General features: G+C 42.3%; 1 protein-coding gene across 1 annotated transcript in view; it reads left to right on the forward strand.

Annotated features, from left to right (window-relative positions):
- The window catches only part of SKAP1 (src kinase associated phosphoprotein 1), a 278,422-nt gene that overhangs the window by 220,687 nt on the left and 33,489 nt on the right, over positions 1–24,246 (forward strand). Inside the window, exons 5-9 of the mRNA XM_035026933.1 lie at positions 7,776–7,853; positions 8,732–8,815; positions 12,191–12,315; positions 14,660–14,723; positions 16,833–17,024. Of these exons, the coding sequence (XP_034882824.1) occupies positions 7,776–7,853; positions 8,732–8,815; positions 12,191–12,315; positions 14,660–14,723; positions 16,833–17,024 (543 nt within the window). The remainder of the gene's footprint in view (positions 1–7,775; positions 7,854–8,731; positions 8,816–12,190; positions 12,316–14,659; positions 14,724–16,832; positions 17,025–24,246) is intronic.

Consider the following 24,246-nt stretch of genomic DNA (forward strand, 5'->3'; position numbering starts at 1 on the left):
TTTCAGCACGGGGGAAATTCTTGATTGCCACAATTATAATAGTGCATCTGATGTGTTTAGTACCATAGACTGTAGCATAACTAAGATATGCTATAAATTATTTTTCATTGACTTTTTCCCTTAAGAAAGCATATCAGAATGCAGACGAATGGTATTATTAAGAAAAACTTTGACTTCATTCTTATTCTAAAAGTAAATTATTCAAAATCTCTGCCCTTCAGATGAACACCTTTAACTGATCAAAAACACCAATGTGTCATGATGCCATGATTGAGAATCAGTGGATTATTATATTGAGTTAGTCATTCTTTAAAGTGAAATGTTTACACCTAGAAGATGCTGCTGATTATTATTACCATTTACTTAGATGCTAGAAATAGTGTGTTGAAGTTGGAAGGGCTTTTTTCTAATACTTCCACTTCCTTTTTTTTTTTTAAAGATTTTATTTATTTTTATTTGAGAGAGAGAATGAGAGACAGCACGAGAGGGAAGAGGGTCAGAGGGAGAAGCAGACCCCCCACTGAGCAGGGAGCCCGATGCGGAACTCGATCCCGGGATTCCAGGATCATGACCTGAGCCGAAGGCAGTCGGCTAACCAACTGAGCCACCCAGGCGCCCTAATACTTCCACTTCTTACAAGTAAAATTCCACTGAAAGTGAAGATGTGGGAGAGGAGCATCCACTAAGACCACAGGCCTCTTAGACAATTAGTGTGGTGCCTCTTTGTAGGAACAAGGTTCTTTATGCTCCATGAATATTCATGGTTTCTGTATGTTACCTTGTAACTTGGCATTATTGATGGAATGTTTTGTGAAAAGAAACCAATTTTGGATATTTGTCTTAAAAATCTTTCTTTCTTTTATTCTTTTTTGAGAGAGAGAGACAGAGTGTGAGCAAGGGTAGGGAGGGGAGAGGGAGAGAGAGAATCCCAAGCAGACTCCACACTCAGTGTGGAGCCCGACACGGGGCTCGATCTCAGGACCCCAAGATCACCACCTGAGTCAGATGCTTAACCGACTAAGCCACCCAGGGGCCCCAAAATCTTCTTTCTTTTTAAACCAAGTCCTCTTCCTTAAAGAGTAAACAAATCACGTTCAAGATTCCTGCATGAGCCCTACACTGGAGCAGGGTTTCATTCTTCTAGATACCACTCTTGGTGTCAGAAGACATCTTCCAAACCTTGGTGACCAAGCACTATTTGTGAGAGTTCCAGGTTGCTTCCTCCTGCATTTTCTTTACCTGTGTATCCTTTTCTCACATTCTCATATGTTTGGGTTTTTTTGCAGTGTACTGTATATCTGTTGACTTCTCGGACTTTACACAGACCTGCCCTGGAAAGCAATTCCACAGATTAGTCAGCCAGTACATTAAAAAGTAAATAAGAAATATAATATCTTAAAATAATTTTTGACCCCAACTACTAGAATAACCACATGCTGTGTCTGTTTCTTTCCCCTTACTTAAATGGGTCTCCTTTTGTGGGAGCATGAGGTGAGAAGACCGTCTTTCCTTAGCCACTTCTGAGTGTGTCTCCTCAACTCAGACTCAGGGTGGTGGAAAGTGCATGGGCTGTTCCAGCTGAGCAACCTTCAGTAAGTTCGGCAATCTCACTGAGCCTCAGTGCCCTGGTCGGTAAAGTGGAGCTGATAATAATACATACTTCATAGGGCTGCTGTGAAGCTCAAATAAGATGTAAACATGCTTTATAAAATGCAGATTAAGGGAAGCCTGGGTAGCTCAGTCCATTAAGCATCCAACTCTTGACTCTTGGTGTCTCTCTCTCTCCCTCTTTCTCTCTCTCTCTATATATATGTACATATATATATATCAAATCAATCAATAAATCTTTTTAAAATGCAGATTAAAAATGTATTAGCCTTTTTTCATTTTTATTAAAATGTATTCATGTTATTTTGTTCATCAATTCTCTGCCTTTTTTCTTAGTACTTCTCATAGGCCTAGAATTTCTCATGATTTTTCTTTATCCTCAGTATAACAAGATTTCTTCCACAAATGTTTACACATTTGTATAAATGTCTGGTCTGTTACTCAGATTAAAAGGTTTTTATTTTTTAAAGACTTTAAAAAGTCGGAGGGCCAAAAAGAGTCCCTCAAGATCTCCTGAACATTGTCTCCTGTGCTGGTTTGCCAACTGCAGATGTGTGATTTCTTTCCTTTTCCGACCTCCTCAGTCTAGCTCCAGCTGTCCCTGTTTTGCTTTCTGGCTTCTTCTGTCACAGCTTGTTGAAGAATTTGACCAAGTCTGTGCTGTTCACCCCTTTCTTTCATCTCATATCTGATTTATTCCTCCACGAAATTAATGCTGTCCGATTGGTCTCTATCTCTGAAACTTTCAGATCCTAAGTCTATTACTATTCATGATTTAGAATTTTTCACCTTACATGTGTTATATGTGTTGGTGTAAATTCCTTAATAAATGAAGCAAGAGGACAGAAAAGTGGAGGAACAAGTGTAAACTCGGGTGGGTATCGAGTAGAACCACAGAAGTTAGAAAATTAGATAAGCCTGTCCCCAAGAGACTAACAGAGGAAGAGTCATCGAAACCAACTTCCCTGTTAGTGTCATGCTCAGAAGTTGAACACTGCAGGCTGGACACCTCAAACTGATTGTCACTTACTGACTGGGTCCTGAAAAATGAGAAAAAAAGCAAAAAACGACCCAGAAACACAAGAAGCTAAGGAAAAACTGTAAGGAGCTTATTAAGGAAGGCCACAGGAGCCAAATACAAAGGAGATTTAGGACCAGTGACCACCAGACAGGAGAATACTACCTTCTCCAACCCTCCCTGCAAAACCTTTCCCCTGTGTACGTTTGAGGCATTGTGAAGTGTGTTTGTCACTTTTCTGCAAAGGCACATATGCCAGCAAACTATGAGTGAATTGGAATTGCAGATGGCGCTTCACCATCCCCAGCCTTCAAATACTAAATTTTCTCCAACCTCATCCACCCAAACACCCCGGGGCTCTTGTCACAGGTACTTCAATGGAGGAACCTGGTAAACCTAACCCTGCCTGGAATTCACCGCTGGTAGCTGTCAGTCTCTAGGCTGGAGTTTGGTCCCTTTTCCAAACAATTGAAAAGAGCTTGAATTGAAAGGAAAAGGGAGGATGGGAAACATCCACAGTTTATGGGACAGGTGGGGGTTGAACAAAGATTTTTTTTAAAAAAATCACTGATTTTCATTTCAGCTTGGTTTAGCAAGAAACCAAGCCTGCTGCCTATAATGAAAGTTCATGGGCACCTGGTTGGTTCTGCTGGGGCTGCAGCCTTTTTGCAGTGAAATTGTGTGGCCTCTTGTGCTATTCGCCTTCTGCTGTGGTGTTGCCAAGTGATTTCTCCAATTCTCTTTTCTCAGTGGGCTAGAACGCAGCTGATTAAATAGGCCGTGACTCACATAAGCTCCCGTGTCTTTTTTATTGACTCCTTTATGGAAATGTATCACACTCTAAAGGGTCCACATTGTTGTTGCTGTGCATAGCTGACTGAGGAGTCATGTTTAGCGCTGAGAGATGGAATCCTACTCTGTCATTTTTTACTGCAGAGTTGGGTATGGGTGGGATACAAGGGTTTAAAGGCATCTGGATGAGGAGAGAAGGATGTCTGAGAATTTCTTTTATCTTCATCTGCCATGAAAGTTGGGTGGCCATCACTTCTAGGTAACACTTCTCTACTGATCTTATCTTTATGGCCCCACATCCTTCAGCTAAGTGAATCTTTTCTTTATATGGGCTATTCTGGGAGATTTAGTTAAGTGCTGTGGTAGAGAAAGATTATGACATGAATGTAATTCTGTTTTGTGCTGATACAATGTGATACATCCTTAGGTTTATCCAAGAAGGCCATTTATTCCCAATAAATCTAAATCATTTCTATTTTTTCATTAAGATGGTGATATCTTTTTTTTCAGGTAATGGACAAAAAGCCTCGATTTTTTTAAAAAAATTGTATCCTTAAATATAAATGTTTTTGACTTAAAATAGCAACTCATGCAATTCTTTGTGGCTTCTTCCTATTTTTATTATCATCCTGCAAAGCATTTGCATACTTTCTATTAGGCATGAAGTAGCTCTGCAGATCTGTTCACTTGCCGGGAGGTGCGGATTCAGGCATACAAGACTCCTCCTGCCTCATCACCCCAGGACCATGACTAACGTTGTGCATCCTCAAGATCACTGGTTCTTGATCAGTAGGACACTGAGCTGACACTGAAAGAAGAGACAGCTTGGTTGCCACAATGGCTTCCCATCTTGGTTGTCTGGATTTTTTTGATAGATCATGGTGTTAATGAAATTGAGCTCGGCGTCAACATACATTGAGAACAACTCTGTTGTTATACTCACCACACAGTGCCTTGTACACAGGAGACAATCACTAGAAATCAAGATTGATTTGATTTGATTTCCTAATTTTTTTCCATAGCCATTTCAAACTTCGCCTATCATCCCATTTTGTCCACTGCCCTTAAGGGAAACCAGGCAAGAGAGTTCATCAGTACCAATTCCTTCTAATAAGAAAGCAACATAACACATCTTGCTAAAAACGCAGCACATTAAAATACCGCATTTCTAGCTCTGGTACTCTTCAGAATCTGTTGGTGAATGACCAAGAGAGAAAATTCAGCAACTCATTCCCTGCCCAATTTTTGCAAACTAAGTGTGACTCTTCGGGAGAGAAGGTGGTGACGGGACTAACCCTAGATTCCTAGAATTCATGACTTAGAGTTCAAACATCTCTGCAGCATTGTGTCTTTGTTTTCTTGGTGGTGGCATTCTTGGGTTTCGGTTGGTGGGGAGAGAAAAGCCTCATGCTGATAATGTACTGAAAGTAAATGAAATTAAATAAGCGAAGCAGTGCTCATCACTACTTCCTTCCCCCCTGGGTAATTCAATTCAAGCTCTCTCTCTGATGGCAACTCGCAGGGACTGTCTCTGTCACCCCGCTGGGGCCTGGAGTCTTAACATCTAAATAAAAGTTTCACTCAAGCATTTTTTATGCTCCTGCCAGCAGGATCAGTGAGCTGGTGTGGGCACATTAATGTAATATTCATACTCACAGACTCTCCCTGCACACGAGGCAATGTCTTCCCATTTTCATAATTATAGATGTTCCATAAAATGGCATTTAGATTTGCATTAAAAAAGGAGGTTTAAATTCTAATAGAACGTTTAACATGTCTTTTATGATTCAGACTCTCGGCATCTTTAACAAGAAGCTGTGTCTCTAAGTTTAACAAGACCTTAAAAAAGGAAAAAGAAAAGAAAAAAACTGGAAGAAGGGATGGGTCCTCCAAGCTTAGGAGATCCTGTTTTTCTCATCCCCTCTGTCTTTCATTTAATTTTTAGGCCTCTAGGAGCAATTTTTGACAGTGCTGCAGAGAGGATGGGGTCTCCTGCAAATGGTCTTCCTTCTGAGCCATGCCGGGTCCTCGACCCAGCCACTCCACCCTCAGTGGCTCAGTTTCTGTTTTCTTGGAGAGCATTTTCAGAGAGGTATTAGAATTTTCAGAGGGGTGGGAGAAATGAAAGGATCCTAGACAAATGAACTTCCCTTTGCTGCTGTTCATCTCATGTGTGCACCCTGAGACCCATCTGGGAGGATTTATAGCAGCCACAGAGTTTGCTAACTGTAGAGCACACAAATGAAAATAGTCCATGAACAAGGAAGTTGGCAATAAGGACAAATAGAAAGAATCAGGCACTTTGACACACGAAAAAAGAAAAACTCTTTGGATTTCTATGTTTAAAACTAAGTTTGAAACTGCTTAGAAGCAAAAGGTAAAGTCTTAGTTGCATTTTAAATTGTCTGAAAATGTTATTTTTAAACAAGAAATATTTTAAACAAGAAGTAAGTGCCAGCTCGTAGCCCTCCTGAGTGTTAGTTGTAGATTTAAAAAAAAAAAAATTGTGCAATTGAAAAAACAATTATTTCACCCAAAAGTCTCAAGATATCGTATAGGTGACCCAGTTGATTCATATGGGGTTGTGCCTTAATTTGGTTTGTATTTTGTTTTGATTTCTAAATCTATTAAGGGAAACCTAAAGAGCTTTGGTTTTGGAGACTAAAAAGAACAAACAGTAGGATTCTGCCAGGCCACTCCCTTTATTTCTCCTAATTAAGAAATATGGGGGGGGGGGCGCCTGGGTGGCTCAGATGGTTAAGCATCTGCCTTCGGCTCAGGTCATGATCTCAGGGTCCTGGGATCGAGTCCCGCATCGGGCTCCCTGCTCCTTGGGAGCCTGTTTCTCCCTCTGCCTTTCTCTCTTGCTCTGTCTCTCATGAATTAAAAAAAAAAAAAAAAAAATTAAAAAAAAAATTTTTTTTAATTTAAAAAAAAAAAAAGAAATATGGGGGTGCCTGGGTGGCTCAATCGTTAAGTGTCTGCCTTCGGCTCAGGTCATGATCCCAGGGTCCTGGGATCGAGCTCCGCATCGGGCTCCCTGCTCAGCTGGAAGCCTGCTTCTCCCTCTCCCACTCCCCCTGCTTGTGTTCCCTCTCTCTCTATCTCTCTCTGTCAAATAAATAAATAAAATCTTAAAAAAAAAAAAAGAAAGAAAGAAAGAAATATGGACTTGGGGGCACCTGGCTGGCTCTGTCGGAAGAGCACGCAACTCTTGATCTGGGGGTCATGAGTTCGAGCCCCATGTTGGGTATAGAGATTACTAAAAAAAAATAAACTTTAAAAAAAGAAATATGGACTTGTATTTTTTAAAGAGTTTTTTATTGTTGCTGTTCTTCTTTCATTTTATTTTTTGAGGAGTCAATTCCTTCTCTTTTGTCCTTTTCCCCTCACTTCTGTGAAATAAGTGTAAACCCCAGTAGTGAAAGATGGATCAGGATCTTGACTTCTCAATAAATTTGTACCTAATGAGGCTAATTGAAACTCAAGGATATGAGCAGCATACGTTTATTTTTTTAAGATTTTATTTATTTGTTTGAGAGACAGAATGAGAGAGAGAGAGTATAGGAGCAGGGGCAGAGGGAGAGGGAGAAGCAGACTCCCCTGCTGAGCAGGGAGCCCGACACGGGGCTCCATCCCAGGACCCTGAGATCACGACCTGAGCCGAAGGCAGACGCTTAACCGACTGAGCCACCCAGGTGCCCCAGCAGCATATGTTTAAAGGCCGATGTCAGTTCCAGAGTCTTCTCTTGGTAAAGGCTTCAACCCTTCTTAGACTCTTTTCCATACTTGGACAAAACCAGGATGTGGCACTTACTGCCAGTTCAGCCTGCATAGCCCTTCTTTGTGCAAACTTAATAAAATTTATGTTCACGAGGTGGCTTTCTGTTTTGTTGTTGTTGTTGTTGTTTTAAGAGTGAGTGTGTGTTTATTGCTCTCACGGAGGTGGCTGCATTCATGGTGAACTCTATCACTCATTAAGCTTCTTTCTGCTGGTAGCTATTCATTTGACTTTTGATTATCTCGATGTGGATTATCCAATTTGGAGCTTATAATCCACAGCAAATTCTTAATTCTCTAGAGTCCTTTTCTTGCCAATCCATACATATTTTAGGTTACTTCCTCTTGCACAAACTAATGTAGGTTTCAATCATTATAAGTGATTTTAGCATTAGATATAATTAGGAAGAGAAAATTTACCTTTTCCCCCCAATCATATAAAAATTGTTTTATTTTGTGCTGTGTTTAAGCAGCTGCCCTTCTGCACCCCCTTCATTAATGTGGAACATCTAAAGGAACCTAAATAAATGAAAATTCTGTCAGGTTTCAACAGCGCATTCTGCTGTTTTCCTTTTAGGAGTGGAAGACATCATAAGAGGAGCTCAAGAACTTGATAACATCATCAAGCAAGGATACTTGGAGAAGAAAAGCAAAGGTACTGACCAGACCTAAAAGTCTCAGAACATTCCAGGAAGGGAAGGGAAATGAGGAAAAAGAGGGCTAACATAGCAGGTGCTTTTTCTATGCCCAGTTCTGTGCTCAGGAGGGGGAAGGCCAAAAGGAAGGTGGGAGAGGAAAAGAAATCTGGTGTTTGTGCATAGGCTGAAGAGAGATGCCCCAAAATCTTCAGCCAATTGTGAGCTTCATCAGCATAGGAACCCGTTCTGCTTTGTTCACCTGGTACACAACAGGTGCTTAATAAAAATACTTGTTGAATGAATGAGTGATGATATTCTTGTTCTCATCTCTCAGTATGCTCCTGTAGAGTAAAACTATGTTGCCAAAGTGTAATTTTACATCCTGTGTGAAGCAACCCAGTTTCACAATTCAGAGGAGCCTGACTCTCGACCTGTCACTCACTGGATTAAAATAGATACTGCTACCCTAACTAAGCCCGGGGTCCCAGGTTTAACCCTCAAAAGGCAAATTGCCTTAGTACAATGAAAGCCTTTCTCATGCCCGTGGCCTGGAGCATCAGCTAGGTTTGCTAAAAGGCACCACATGAAAGTATCACAGAGAATTTGAAAAGTACTGGATGAAATTAGAACCCGAGAGCCATAAAGGAAGATAGATAGTGGGACTGCCGTGAGGGCCAGAACAGGCAAACCCTGTTTAGAATTTGGACCTTTAACTGAGCGAGCCCTCTGGACTCTGAGTCAATATGGGATAGCCTGTGGGAGTGAAAGGGAGGAGTTTACAGTCCATTAACCTAGGAAATAAAACAATAACACACTGGACTGTGTGTTGGACTTTACAGACTCGTCCGTGGTTGTAGCTCCCTGAATTTATGTCCCTTACCGCTGTTCCGTTTAGATCATAGTTTCTTTGGATCAGAGTGGCAGAAGCGATGGTGTGTGGTCAGCAGAGGCCTCTTCTACTACTATGCTAATGAGAAAAGTAAGTGTTCTTCATTTGCACAGCAGCATCTCCCTCCTGGATGCAAGCACTTCGTAAATTCTCAAGCACTTAGATCTCAAGATAGCAGTCTTTAACTAACACCCATAAAGGGACATGCTTGGGAAAGAAAGAGACTTGGGTAAGTAATACCTCGCCCATCCCCAAAAACTCAGATGCCAATTTAGAAATTATTTCCCCTTTAAACACTAGGATCGTGTGGTCAGCATATCAAAGGTTATCTTTGGGGTGCCTAGGTGGCTCAGTCGGTTAAGTGTCCAACTCTTGGCTTCAGCTCAGGTCATGATCTCAGGGGTCATGGTCTCATGGGTCATGGGATCAAAACCCCAGGTGGGGTTCTGCACTCAGCAGGGAGTCTGCCTGAAGGTTCTCTCCCTCTGCCCCTCCCCCTATTCACGTGGACACACGTGCTCACTCTCTCTCAAATAAACTCTTTAGATCTTATAAATCTCTCAAATAAATAAATCTTTAAAAAAATAAAATGTTAAAAAGTTATCTTTTAGGGCGCCTGGGTGGCTCAGTTGGTTGAGCGACTGCCTTCGGCTCAGGTCATGATCCTGGAGTCCCGAGATCGAGTCCCGCATCGGGCTCCCTGCTCGGCAGGGAGTCTGCTTCTCCCTCTCCCACTCCCCGTTTGTGTTCCCTCTCTCGCTGTGTCTTTCTCTGTCAAATAAATAAATAAAATCTTTAAAAAAAAAAGTTATCTTTTATTATGACTAATAACATAATATTATCAAGGTTGAACACTGGCATTTTTTTTTTAAGAACCTCAAACTCTTTTTTTTTTTTAAGATTTTATTTATTTATTTAATTGACAGAGAGAGAGACACAGCGAGAGAAGGAACACAAGCAGGGGGAGTGGGAGAGGGAGAAGCAGGCTTCCCGCCAAGCAGGGAGCCCGATGCGGGGCTCGATCCCAGGACCCTGGGACCATGACCTGAACCGAAGGCAGATGCTTAACCAACTGAGCCACCCAGGCGCCCCAAGAACCTCAAACTCTTTATAGATGTTAATAATATAGTTAAAATATTGAGAAAAAATCTGAGAAGGATTTGAACAGCTTACCAACAGCCCAGAAATAGAACCCTTGGGTCCAAACTCTCTAAGAATATGCTCTCAACTTTATCTCACTGCATACTGGGAAGTAGTCCAGTGGACATCCCTAGAGTCATGGAGTGTTGAGACCCAAATGGTTGCTGTGCCCAAGAGACACCCTCCAGCCAGATGGCAGCAGCAGTGAAGTGTTGACTCAGGCCAGAGGCAGCTTCTTAATGAGCCACCACTGAGTCAATCAAGCACAACACTCATATGCGATCCCTAAAAGACCTCCCATCCATGCTTAACCGTGTCGCTAAGTTCATGAGAAGGAACAGGATATAAGCACAAGTTGGAGGCAGCTACAACTAAATACAAGTTAAAAATTATCATTGTAAGTGAACACAACTTTCAAAGAGGGGACACCCTCCTGCAGACTCTAACTAGCCCCAGGAATAATTCTATGAAGCAAGAGAGAAATTAAAAAAGCCACACATCAATTCTTGTGGGGGCTTTCCCAACTGGCACAGAGGCCAGTTATTCCGAGTAAACCCTTCATTTTCCTTCCAGTCATTCCCTGTTTCTCCCCTCTTCCTTCCTTCCCAGGATTATGCATCTCCCAATGCCTAGATATCCAGTCCCAGGGAATAATCAGATATCTACCCAATTGCCTTTGGACTTCCCATACCTTTGGTATTAAGATAGCAGAAAGAACTGCAACTTTGCTAAATGACTTGGGATCCTTAAGATTTGCCCTTGGGCTTTAAGGCAGTTGGCTCACCCTGCTTTTCTGCCTACCACAGGTATCACTGACTTCATCTTGGGTTCACCCTCTTATATTCCTCGGAGACTTTCCCATGTAGGGGTGAAGTGTGAAGCACTACTTGGCAATCATAGCCGCATAGCTCAAAACCATCCCCAGCTTCCGTCCAACCCCCAGACCACTCTCCAGCCCAGCAACCACAATTTCTTCCCTGAATTCTAGGTGTACAAGCCAGCCAGGTACTATTTTCTTATTTTAAACCTTCAAACTCATATAACATTTACATCATTGTAAAAATGTTCTTCATTTCCCTTGCATTAAATAAGTATTTGGCATATCTGAACATAAAGCCAGGTATCATGTTCAATCATTCAGAATCCTCTATACTCAAGGTGAGAGAGTGGGAGAGGGAGAGACGTGGAGACTTTTATGGATCATTTTGCCGTCAGGGTGAAATAAAACCTGGTGACCAAAGAAACAACAAAACATTTTAGTGGCCAGTTAGAACAAGGAGAGATACTTTAACAAAAAAGATTCTGGTGTCAAAAAGCACTGTTGCATGGCTCCCTTCTTGCCAGTTACTTCTTATTGTGCCCAAGACATTTTTCTTAGCAAGTATAGAGTGTTTGTGTATTTCTTTTAGCTCAACCAGGTAAGGATAGAGTCTTTCTCTTTTCTTTTCCTAATACTGTCATCCCACTGCCACCTTATCATCATCATCCTCAAAAAGCATGTATTAAACAATCCATTGCACATGTTACAGGACACAAATCATCACCCAGACACTGTGCTTCCACTCCTCTGTATGTTCTGCCTGAACCACACCAGGAGGACACAAAATCATTGGAAACAAGATCCTCTTTTCCCATTCCTAATAGTTTATTAAAAAAAAAAAAAAAAAAAAAAGAGCAACAGACAGAGTGCTCTCTCCTTGCCTTCCCTTAATCCTGTTCTTCCTTCTTCATCACCCAATGATAATTAACAGTACTACTTCCCAATTTGACCTCTGGGAAGGGGGATAAAATACTGAGATTTAATTATTCTCCCTCTAGCACCAATTCCGACCTGGCCAGCAGGAGGGGGAGAGCAGTCTAGCCCAAATGCTACATAGGGCAGAGGAAGAGATCCCGGGAACTCATCACACCCCCCACACTGCTGTCCTTCCCCTCAAATGTGAGCTCTGCCGGCCCTGATGATAATATGCTACAGTTCTCTAACAGCCTTCAAGAGCCTCACATTTACAGCCACACTCTCCCTGCTGTAATAATTCCTTCCTTCTGTTATTATAGATCTCTTAACATTCTAATAAATTCTCTGTCTCTGTTGTACTCTTCTGGCAAAATAACCTCTCATGTTGCATTTCCCTAGCTTGGCAGTGATCTCTGCCTCGCTGTCACAGTAGCCTCTTCTTAAGCTTCCTTAATAACCTTTCCTTGACTGTTGTGTTTCCTCAGGGATGTAACAGCTGTTTCCATGCTTTTATTTTACATTCCAGAGAAGATGCCTTCCCTCGGTGGTTGCATCTCTCTGGGGATACAGGGAGCTTTCCTGTCTTGCAGGCAAGCAGCCCAAAGGGACCTTTCTCATTAAGGGCTACGGTGTACGGATGGCCCCCTACCTGCGAAAAGATTCCAAGAAAGAGTCCTGCTTTGAACTGACCTCCCAGGATAGGCGCAGCTATGAGGTAGGATGAGCCGAGGAGATGATGATCCTCATTTGTGTTGAAGTTCTGTTCCACGCAGCATGTGAGCTGGGGGTGCTATGCTGGGTTCCATCCTTTCTCTGTTACCTGCTCACTTCTTACCAGGACCTTCTTTCTTGACATGTCTTCACCTTTGCAATATGATGCCCTCCTTCCTCCTCTCTCTTGTCACTCTCATCCCAGATACTGCCGTTGGGTTCCACCCCTCACCCCCCGCCGTCCCAGTCTCACTCCATAGGTGAGAGTCTTGTCTATTGGACCACACAATCCAATTCCTTATTCAACATGTCTGATTTCACACCTTCAATTCCCATTCTCTTTATTTTTTTTAACTTTCTTTACTTCCTTCCATGAAACCCAGAAAAAGAAAAATCTGACTGTAGAATGAAAAATAAGTTACTTTCCCATATTCATCTTGCTATCCAAAATAATTTTCCTGTGTGTAGAAGCATTGTATATCTCTGGAAGGACTCCCAAGACATTGGTGACAATGATTAGTGAGTAGTAACAGTGATAACTGGAGGGACTAGAGTACCTGGGTTGGGGTGGGAAAGGCTTATTCTTCACTGTGTTCATTTTTATACATTTTGACACAATATAGTAGGTAATATAATAAGTAAGGCATTTATTAACTAAAGCAATTTTTAAAATTCTGACTATGGGAATGTCATGATTTTCTCCGAAAATATATTTTTACATGTGTGTGTGTATAAATATATATGTACAAACAAATATTATTTCCTGCTTGTTGGTCATTTTTATCTTGTCACAGTTTTACTAAAGCAATTTGGAAAATTTTTAGCTAACTTATGAAAAAGAGAAAAGACATGCCAAGGTTAATATTAACCACTTGAGTAACCTTTGACTCTTCAAATGCTTCTCAGTACTCATCCTTTTATGTTTCTACAGTATCTTAAACCTCGTTTTGATAAAACAAGCAGGTCTTCAATATGGAATTTCAAAAAAAGGTTTTTTTTATTTAAACTAAACTTTTCTAGAGAGTCCTTCATAGATATATACATAACAGATGTATGCACTGGGCATGTATCTAAGTTATTTTTATTATTCAGTATTGATGGTGTCTCCTCCAGATAAAAATTTATATGACAAGTCTAAATCAATTTCCTTAGACATTTCTTATGGAAGTGGGTTTTTAAGAAATCAAGAATGACAATGTCTATTAATAAGTATTAAGCAGGAACTAGGTTAATTATATGGCACATATCTTTATCTTACCCTAATGGCCAGATAATAAAAATGTTTTTCAGGAACAGTCATTTCAAGTTGATTCATTTAAAATAAAAAAATGCTAAGGCTTGGTGCTTGACTGGCTTGTTTTGTGAATCAGAATGTAGAGTTTGTTTACTTCTTCTTTTCTTTGGCCCATTGAATCCAAATCATTATCATGGTCCGTGGATTCTTCACCTATAATATCCTTTGGATCGTCCCCTTCTTACTTATTCTCACTGCCATCACAATAGTTGTCCCAACCACTTCCCCCAGAGAACCAATGAAACAGCCTTCTAGCTGGTCTCCTGTCTCCAGTATCTCCCTTTTCTAATCCCTACTCCCCACAACTCTTGAAAGAATCTCCCACACCTTTTGCTAGAATTTACAGTGGTTTGCTCTTGCCTACATTTTAAGTCTGAACACCTAGTACTCAGAGCCCCTTCACCAACTCCTCCCGGACTGGCAACATTCCCACATCACCTGTTACTGTTCTCCGGTCAAGTTGATCTGCCTACCTTCCCCCATACACAGTGGTCTCATTCCTAATCTCCTGAACATGGTTCCCTCCACCAGGCAGTTTCCACCAACTCTTTTAAAACCCGACCAAAACAGTATTATTTGCACCAGCTTCCCTGGCTTTACTCCAGGCAAGTGCTCCTGTGCTCTCTCAGCATCCGACTGTTCTCAGATGCACCTACTTCGTGGGTTCCCATCTCAAGTGTGTATCTTGTCTCCATAACTGATACACTGTTCTTTAAAGTCAGGAGTTTGGGTTTGCCTTTTTTTTTTTTTTTTTTTTTGGTAACCTTTTCTCAAAAAAATGCCTGATGAATGCATGGATAATCGAATGAATGCATGTGAATGTGAAGGTCTGGACTCAAATAGTAGTCAACATTGGGTATACAGATGAAGGGAAATATCACTTTGAGTAAGATTTCGATCTTTTTTCTAAATATTAAGCAGACAGAGAATCCTTGCTTTCAACCTGACTCTGCAACTTGACTCACAGGCTCTTCTCTTTGAACCTCCCTCTAGGATTCATGGAAATTTTATGAATTCATGAAGGTAATAAATTAATTCACTAATTTTTCTCTAGTTTACAGCTGCTAATCCAGCTGAAGCCAGAGACTGGGTGGATCAAATCAGTTTCTTGTTAAAGGGTAAGTATCCTTATTACAGAAACAACACTTAAGTGGATTTGCAGTTGAAGTTATATTGCATAAATATAATCCACAGTCTTCAATCTGTATTTTCTTTTCTGTTCGTTCTCCCTTCTACCATCCCTTATATTATAACAACAAATAGTACCATGTATGAATCATAAGATAAAGAAACCATCAACCTGGAGATGACCTCTGTAGTATTCGTAATCACTAGAAAAGGAACTTCTGAAAACCAGCTCAGCTCCATTCGGTGCCTCACAACCCCTTATGTTCTGGAAAACAAATTCATGATATCAAATGTAAAGTCACCTAGATACAATTTAGGCCCCAAATCTTCTTGTTTGAAACTTAGCAAGAAGTAGAAATCTATACTTGTCAAGGTGGCCTTCATCAACATGGACATTAAAAGCAAACTGTTCTTACCCAAACCACAATAAAATGTCCCTTGCTTTGGGATGGGAAGAGTCCTGCCTGAAGATGTTAAATGACCGCTCTTAGAGTACCCTCTGCTGGCCAGCCTGCAGGCACAGCAGTGAGAGTGGCCCAGGAAGGCTTATCTGGGAGTGGCCTGACAGGTAAAAACAGCCAACTGAGTCCGTCACTTGGCATCAGATAACCCAAGATAGACCCTCGTGGCAGGACCCTGCCGCTGCAGAAAGGCAGAAATGCCAATGTTGTACATGGCCCAAGACCTAGGGAGAAGCACACCAGCCTAAAAACACCAAGCCTTTTCGTCTCCGTTTTTTTTTTTTTTTTTTATTCTGCTGTAAGATTTTATTGTGGATAAAAAGAAGGAAGCACCAGAGCTTTAATTACAAGAATTGCCTATTTTACTCAGTTTATGCCTTTGCTATCACAAAAACAAACTATTGCATCTACCAAGAGCATCACGTATAATAGACTGGAGCTAGGCAAACATGAACATTGATGGCAAGACTACAGGGTACACTCTCATCTAGGTGCCTTGGATTTATGCGTGTAATATACCCCTAAGTGTGTAAACCTCAATAAAACTCAAAGCAGCTTTATTGAGCTGTACCCTGTGGTACGTTCAGAATCCCACATTGAAGAAATTATTCATTCCATTTTATTTTAAAACAAGCAAAATAATAACATATGGTTTAAGTCACAGATGTGTCTTTGATCCCTTCCTCATATGAGGTGGCACCAGAATTCCGATGAAAATTGTTGCAAAATCTTTATTAAATGCCTAATCAAGCCAAACAGTTTTATTGTGTTTTGAAATGAACATCGGATGTCTCTCCATCCATTCCTTCCCCAGAGTACGCTGACTGCACTCCCCCATCCTGCAGAGACCCCTCAGCAGGGTTTCAGAGAGCCTTCTGTACTAGACATCCGAGAGCGAACCTTCCCAGTTCCCCATTAAAATAAAAAAGCAATCTCCCTCTCCTGCCCTGTGCTGCCCAGTGCTGTTACGGCTCAACATCCTCTCTGCAGTGACCCACTTTGAGGTCAGCCAGACTGCACAGTTACAAAATGACATGGTAACCCCGTGGCTCAGCCATTCCATTTGGTCTCGCACAACTGTTATATTTTTCTGTATCTCACTTTCCCTTCTTCCACTCTTGCCCGTTTTTCTCTTTACGAACAAACTTGTCTGACATTCTGCAGTGAGATCATGGGGGTGACGAGCTTCTGACAGCTCGGCTACCCTCCAGGAGCCACCATCGCTCCCAGGGCTCTGCGCACCCTGGGGAGCCACAGGCCATCCCCCTGCCCTTTCTCTACTCAGGGAACAGTGCACGGGGTGCTGGCATTTCCTCTTCCACCTTCTTCTCAACCCTTCGCCTCTTGTGCTCATTCGCACACTCCTGCTTTTCAGAGCTGCTTCATCCTGATCAAGTTTTATTGCAAGGAAGGATTTATGTTGATGGTTTAAACCTGACACAGTGCTAGTCTGGCCTTTCCTGTAGATTTCCTGGCACCAAGGCCCACATTAGAAATAACAGCACTTAACCCAGCGTTTCATTTTCTTTTGACATATCTTATTCTCATCCCTCCGCCTCCTTCTCCCTCTTCCCTTCCCTGCCTTATTCTTTCCTTTTTTCTCCCCATCTGGATTCATTCTCATCTCTGCCCTGGCAGATCTGAGCTCCTTAACCATTCCATGTGAAGAGGAGGAGGAAGAGGAGGAAGAGGAAGAGACGTATGATGATATCGATGGTTTTGATGCCCCAAATTCCGGTTCCCAGTGCAGACCTGTCATCTTGCCTGGGAGTCTGGGGCTAAAAGAGCCCACAAAGGAGACAGAAGAAGATATTTATGAAGTCTTACCAGGTGAGAAATTTTGTCTTCTGATTATCTTCTATTAGTTTCAGAAATTCTTGACCTGGTGGAAGAATGTAAGTTTGAAACCTCCAGAGGAAGCCCAATCTCTGAAGAAAATAACATAGGGAAGCTTCAGTGGAGCTTCTATGATTCCCAGTACAAAAGCTCTCCCGTGCTCTGGGAGCAAGATGAATTGATCAGGGCATGTCTTTCACCTTTGCCATGCGAAGTAACTTATTACATATGTCAACAATAACTTAATTATTACATATGTCAACAAGGTTAAAGAGTCAAGTCTACTCATGTTGGCCTCCATTGGTTTACTCTGGATCTTGAGGTGGGTCATCAAAACTCTCTAGTTTCAACTTCTTTTCTGGGTAAATGTGAGAGTGAATAAAGTCACCTCAAAATGATGAAGGTTATCAAAAGCCTAAAGGAGTACAAGTAAGTGCTGACAAACCTTGTCAGTAACCGAAGAAGACCCCAATGGAGTATAACCCATCAGTACCTGGTTCAGATATACCACAAATCTAATCGTCTCTCTCACACATAAACCTGTTTCCTCTGCCCACCATTACAGCAGGCCCATGTACATATTTCTTTTCTTCCAAAGGCATGATAACTGGCATCTCAAAAAATGTATAGTCATCACTGCTTCCACATAGCCCCTTCTTGTGGGAACAACAGCAGCTGTTGAACGGCGCGGAGCACAGTGGGGGTCAGACTGTGGAAAACCAAAGCCTGAGCCTCTTAATTGTGAGGTAGTTAGACCACAGGAACGCTGAATCTTCAAGTCCATTCAGAAAGATTGCTCCTGTGGAAATTTGCCAGGAGTTCAGTGCTCTGCTGAGAAATTCGAGTTAAGCCAAAATTTATAGCAATTTAAACCTCGATCCCAGACGAACTTAGGAACTAAGGTGAATCTAACACTCGGGCCCCTGAAGATAGGACTGGTTGCTAAAAAGCAGGGTCAGTAAGCAACTTGCATTTCAAGGCTTCCTAAGAAGAAGGTCCAACCCTGTCCCAATGCTGCATTTGTCTCTTCCCTTGGGGGTGTGGGGGTGAGCCACGTCATTGCTTCCTGAGTCAAGGAGCCGGGCTGTGGCCCCATGTCTCCTTGCTGAGGACTTCACCTACCTCCCCATCCACCAGGGAGAGCCTGCTTCTTCTCCTAGCACTTCCAGCCTCTGCCAGTCCCGACTTCCCCAGCCTTTTTGTTGTGTTTTATTATGCAAATGATATCTTGGTTGAGGTCGAGCCATTTCTTGTGTCTGAAGTTAAAAAAAAATGATAATTTCCTCAGCAAGTCATCGTCGTTAATGAAGTTTTACAAAAACAGATACAACCAAAGGAAAATAAAATTTCACAGGTGATAAATTTTTCCAATTTCCCTGGCAGAATTCGATAGGATTGTTAAATTAAGAGTGAAGGTGTCTGTTAGAAAGCAACGAGCAGTGATGGGTAATTTTATAGAGTGGAAAATTGAATCAAATTGCTACATTAAAACACAGCTCCTCTGAGAATCTTCCCTTTCACAGTCTGCTCCACTGCAACAGCAGGGTGCAGAAATGGGTCTAATTCACAACACTCCCTTAAACGAGATGTACTCCCCAACTTGGCCAGAATCTTCTTAGGGAGCTCACATTCCACACACTCCCATCTAGGCTGGGGGAAATATCCAGGTGACACTCCACTTTGGGTTACAGCTGTGGAAGAGTGCTCTGGGAAAACCTCACTGAACCACTCAGCCTTCTGGGGAGCAAAGAAGGGCCTTTTCATGCCCAGGTTTAGTTCTCAGAGGAACCAGAGAGGAGGGGGCTGATGCTCAGAGGCGCAGAGCAAAGGGCAGGAAAGAGAAGGAGCATCGGGAAATAAGATGATTTTGAGACCATCACCTTACCCCAGATGATGGATCAATGAATATATGACTGGCTTCTTAACGACCATCCTTCCCCTGCCTCCTCAACTCTTACCCTTGGCCATCCCGGCACTGCCGAGGGTCCGAGGGCATGCCTCCGAACTTCGCACCAGTTGAGATGTTAGATAGACTCTGGGGGCATGGACACTGGCCTGCTTTCCCGAGGAAAACCGCTTCGCCTATGCTCACAACTATCCCCCGAAAGTGAGCAAGGCCACACTGCAGGAGATCCAGGGTGTCTTTCTTCATGTTAGGGAAACCGCAGCTAACTAACAGTTACTTTCCCGAAAAGAACCATCTATCCATCCCAGTTTTTAGAGACAGCATTGGAGGTGGGCTATATTGGCATTTAATGATGATAAGAATATTTCAGCCCCGAGTCTCCATCCCCCAGCTTCCCACCCACGCCACTCAGCTTGTTGCTTCTGGAATTTTCTGTCCACTATACATGTGCCACAGTACCAGCCCTGGAGGAATTGGAAGGGAATGTGAGGGCAGCTGCCTACCCTCTGCTGCCATCTCACAAGATCTATGGAGCAGCCGCATGCAAGAGACAGCAAGGTATCACAGGTAAAAGTGCTGGCTCTGAGTCAGAATGGACCTGCTCAGCCACCTGCTAGCTGTGAGACCTTGAGCAAGTGATTTGCCCTCTGTGTGTGTGATTTTCCCACCTGTACAATGGGGGTAACAAGAGTACCTGTCGTAGAGGGATGCTGTGAGAAGCCTAGAACCGGAGTGTGTAAAACACTTAGAATGGAACCCTGGCCTACAGTGAGCACTCAGTAATGCTGGCCGTTAGTAACTTGGTGGTGTTTAAATAGGAAGGGTTACCTCCTTGAAAAATTGAGGGATGGCTAGTCCCCCACCTCCACCAACCAAACCTGAGACAGTCCAGTTGGACATTTTCAGCTATATGTATGAAGCAGGTGAAATTGAAAATCCTGAGCAGATGGAATGTGGAGTGCACCTTCTGCTCAGGCCCGTTTTTACTGCAAAGACAGGTGCTGGGTGGAGGGATGGCCAATGGTAACATTGGATTGTGCTAACACTGCATACCCATCAAAAGTCAAATGATTTGGGCTTCTCACATTTGTTTCATTGTAACAGGTAAATGTGCTTTGCAGAGAATACTTAGCATTGATGACTCTGCTACGGCTTCCTCTTTGGGCTGGGGCCTACACAAGCCTCATGGTCTCTATTGGAAGGCCACGTAAGTGAGATCTCCCTTCCAGAATATAATTTCAGTAGTCTTCCTAGTGGAGAGAAAAGTGCTTGTAACACATACCAAGTCAATACAAAAATGTTTTTTTCCTAATCAAAATAATGTATGGGTCATCAAATTAAATGCACTACATCACATTGATCATGGGATAATTAGCATTTGCTACGTGGCTGGCACCGTCCTTCCCATGAGGGAAAGGCCCATCAGAGCACTCGAGGTTTTCAGCCAAGACCACAAAAATATTAGTCCTGGGTAATATGGTTTCAAGGTTGGTATCCGGTGGGATTTCTGAGCATCCGTGTTGAGTATATGGGAGCCCTTGATTTTTAAGATCTCATTTGCAGTAGATTAAACTATAGGGAACTACCACAAAGAAATGCTAAAGCAATCTGTGGAAGATGGGAGGCTTTGCTGAGCTCTCTCTCACCCCTCCCTGGAAATTATTTTACAGGCTAGCACAGGCCCAGTTTTGTGATTCAGTATTTCATAAAAGGACAACTTTTATCAGGTTTCACTTTGTCTGGGGCCTCAAAGCTGGAATCCAGCAAGGCGCCTGAGACCATTGTACAGCTTTAACTGGGGCCTTGTCACAGCTGCACTGACAACAGAATCTGGCTGTGTTCTCAGGAGAGATTTCAGGAGAGCAAACGGGAAGAGAGACAATGAGTTCTCCCTAGGAATTTCTGTATGCATTCCGATGCTGCCCACACTGCCCAGGAGGGTTATTACAGACCCAGAAACCAGATTGCTTTATAATAAAGCATATAACTGGGTGGTTTTTTGGTTTTTGTTTTTTTAATTTGAGTCAAATGGAAACAAGCATTCTATGGAATTATTTTTTCCCCCTTCACTGTTGTCCAGACCCACAGGAAGAAGAAATGGTGAGAGTAGGTCTAAGGAAAGAAAAAAACAGACGCCAAAAACACAAAGTTTATGAAGAAAGGGATTTTCAGCTTCACAGAAAAGCAACAGCACTCCATGGGAGGGAGCTTCAAAGAATCAAAGCCATCAGCAGGCCTGAGCTTCCTGGCCCTTTCCCTCTCTCACTCCCGTGCACACTGGGCCCCGGGCACCAGGTGTTGTTTGGCCCAGCACCAAAACCAGGATCATGCTGGGGTTTGTTTCACCTAGAACATCCTCCCTGAGCTCAGCCTATGAAACCCTGCTCCTTCTGCTCAAACATGTCTCCTTAGTGACACCCTCCCAGATACTCAACTAGAATTGAGCTCCGTTTCAGCCCTTACCACAGTGATTTGCATTCGGGTCTTTCTCCTCCAGTTAGTAGGTGCTCAATTATTACTTGTGAAATTAAATTCAGCGCATTCCAAGTGTTGCAGTCAGCACAAATTGGATCTGATATCGTGTTCATCAAGACCCATACCACAGAGATAGGATGCAAATATTCTGAGGTAACAGTTGAGATTAAAAACTATACAACAGAGAATTAAGTGTGTTATTCGCATCCTGCTCATATTTTCCATGTGGTCTGAAGAGGTGCTGTAGCATCCACAGATTTATAGCATATCTGTGCCTGCCGTGCAGTGCTTTCCATTTCTACTGTCCTGCGTGCTGTCTCTGTACTCCGAGTCTATCTGCATTTCTGTTGCATCTGTCACCAGAGCACCTTGACATCTGGTTGCACATTGATACATTTGGCATTTTTTAAGCTTCTGTCACCTTGCTTTGTTTGGGGGAAGTGATTTCCCTCTTTCTGATCCAGTCGTTTTTTCCAGCGTTGTTCTCAGTTTAGCAGATGTCAGAGAAAGCACTTCAGAAAGGAGCCAGGTGTCATGGGAAGCTGGTTCCTCTCTGTGTCTCTGCGGTGAAGTCAGTGTCCTGTTCCTTTCAGCCTCTCATTAGTGTCCCTGACATTGTGCCAAGAGTGTTGATTGAAATCAACTCTCTGGATACTGAGCCTCATTTGTGATGCCCCATGGTTCTCTCACATGTTCGCACAGCTCACAGAATCTTCCTCAACTGTTTTCCCAGTTGAGATGAGATATTTGGGAATCAAGTAGAGCATTTAATGTAATAAGTGGACAGTAATCTTTAGAGGTTAATTTGTTTAAAATCTATGTAAGGTTGGGGTCCCATATGCCCTGTTAGGAGCAAGGACCATTATAATCTATTACTGTTTAAAGTTGAGCTTGCACATAAATTTTAATTATCTCTTAAATGAAGATGTATTCCAGTAGATGTAATGCTAAAATGCCTAATAATATTCTTATAAAGAAGTTCAACAAGCTCTTTAGCCTAAAGAAAATTTTTTTTTCAAAATAATCTCTTTAAAATTGAAGGTTCATTTTACAGATGAAAAAGAGAGAGAGAGAGAGAAAGAAATCTAGCTATTTAACCCACCCTCTTTTGTGAGCAAAGAGACATTTCTTTTTGGGGCCACGTAATTGGTTTTCTCGACTTTGGAGTTTGAAAGATGCCAGTTTGATCTCACTGAAGGATCCGAGGTAAAGTGTCCGCCTCTCTGCAGCTGGGAAGGTGCTGAGAACTGCTGTCTTGTATACCAGCTGTGGAGAGCATTGCCTTCCCTACGGGACGGAACCTCCATGCTCACACCTTCAAAGGCACAGCACCCAGCCTCTCGCATCCGTAGCTAGGCTTCTTGACTTGAGCCCCCTTTCAGCCCCCCGGGAAGGTCAACGTCAGATAGAATAGATGTGGGGATTAGAGCTATGGCCAGCGTTCTGCTTTCTTTCTAGGTGACTCCACAGGCGCAAAGGAAATCAGAGTATCTGGTCTGGAATTGGACGGCATAGAACGGATTTTTATTTTTCCCATTTTTGTATCATGACTAGATTAAGTGCTGTTGCCTGAAAGGATAAAGGAATCAAGTTTAGTTTTCATTTTTATCATTGCAAATACATTTACATTCTCCTATTTTACAAATGCAAAGAGCAGGCAAGCCACTTTCAATAATTTATTTTAAAATCAATGCTAATGAGGTTATGTCTCGTCAGTGGCCGAGTTTTACAATAAAGTCTGATTTATTTAGAAAAGATCTTTGGTGTAGCTTCCCATCTAATGGTGGTGGGAAGGAGGTGGAGTCACAGGCACGGTGACCCTCCAACTTCGGATCCAATTTGTAATTCACAGCGGAGATCTGACCCAATTTACATTGATTAGAATTGGGAGGAAGAGACATCTGGGCACAGACAGCCGAGGTAGAATAAACCGTCTCTGCAAAAGTGCCTAAGCACAGCAAATTATTGGTCTTTGTGATTGAGTTGTTTGGTATCAGCAGAAGAGATGCTCCCTGTCCAAATTATCGGGTATCTCTAAAACTGAGGCCGTACCAACTCTTCTTTTAATGTTTTCAATCCTGTGAAATTGGTCCCATGTCAAAAAGGAAAAGCATCAGGGCAGAGGAAGGAAGGAAGTGGGCAAGTAATAGGAAGACAATGTGCAAAGAATCATGTTTGACATGATTTATTTCAGCAAGGTCTATTTCCGATATTTGATTTCACTCCTCCATTATCTCACATCTTAATTCCTCATCGCAGGGCGGGGGGAGTTGGGGGAACACTACAGGTGGTCAGTAGGAAATTCTCTGTTGTGAGGCCATACATGAAGGTAAGAAGAGTTGAGTTCTTTCCCCACAGAATCTTGTAGGGCAAATATACATTACATATATGGTCATTTTTTTTAAAGATTTTATTTATTTATTTGACATGGAGAGAGATAGCAAGAGCAGGAACACAAGCAGGGGGAGCGGGAGAGGGAGAAGCAGGCTTCCTGCCAGGCAGGGAGCCTGATGTGGGACTCGATCCCAGGACCCTGGGATCATGACCCGAGCTGAAGGCAGACGTTTAACGACTGAGCCACCCAGGTACCCATATATGATAATTTTTTAATCTGGATGACATATGACTCATTTCCCTAGAATATCAATCCCTTAATTTTTATTTTTTGCAGGGAAATTGTATCATTTTAATGTGAAATCGATTACTTCTTTAATGTTCTATAGTGCTCTAACGTTTGTTTGTGCTGTTTCTTCTTACTTATGAGCTCAGAGTTTACCTCCCCCATTCTGACATACCAGAATTCATATTGCTCTATAAAACTTATATTTATTTATT

Source organism: Mirounga leonina, unplaced genomic scaffold (genome assembly GCF_011800145.1).
Source record: "Mirounga leonina isolate KUSES-001 unplaced genomic scaffold, KU_Mleo_1.0 Mir_200, whole genome shotgun sequence".
NCBI classification, from domain to species: Eukaryota; Metazoa; Chordata; class Mammalia; order Carnivora; family Phocidae; genus Mirounga; species Mirounga leonina.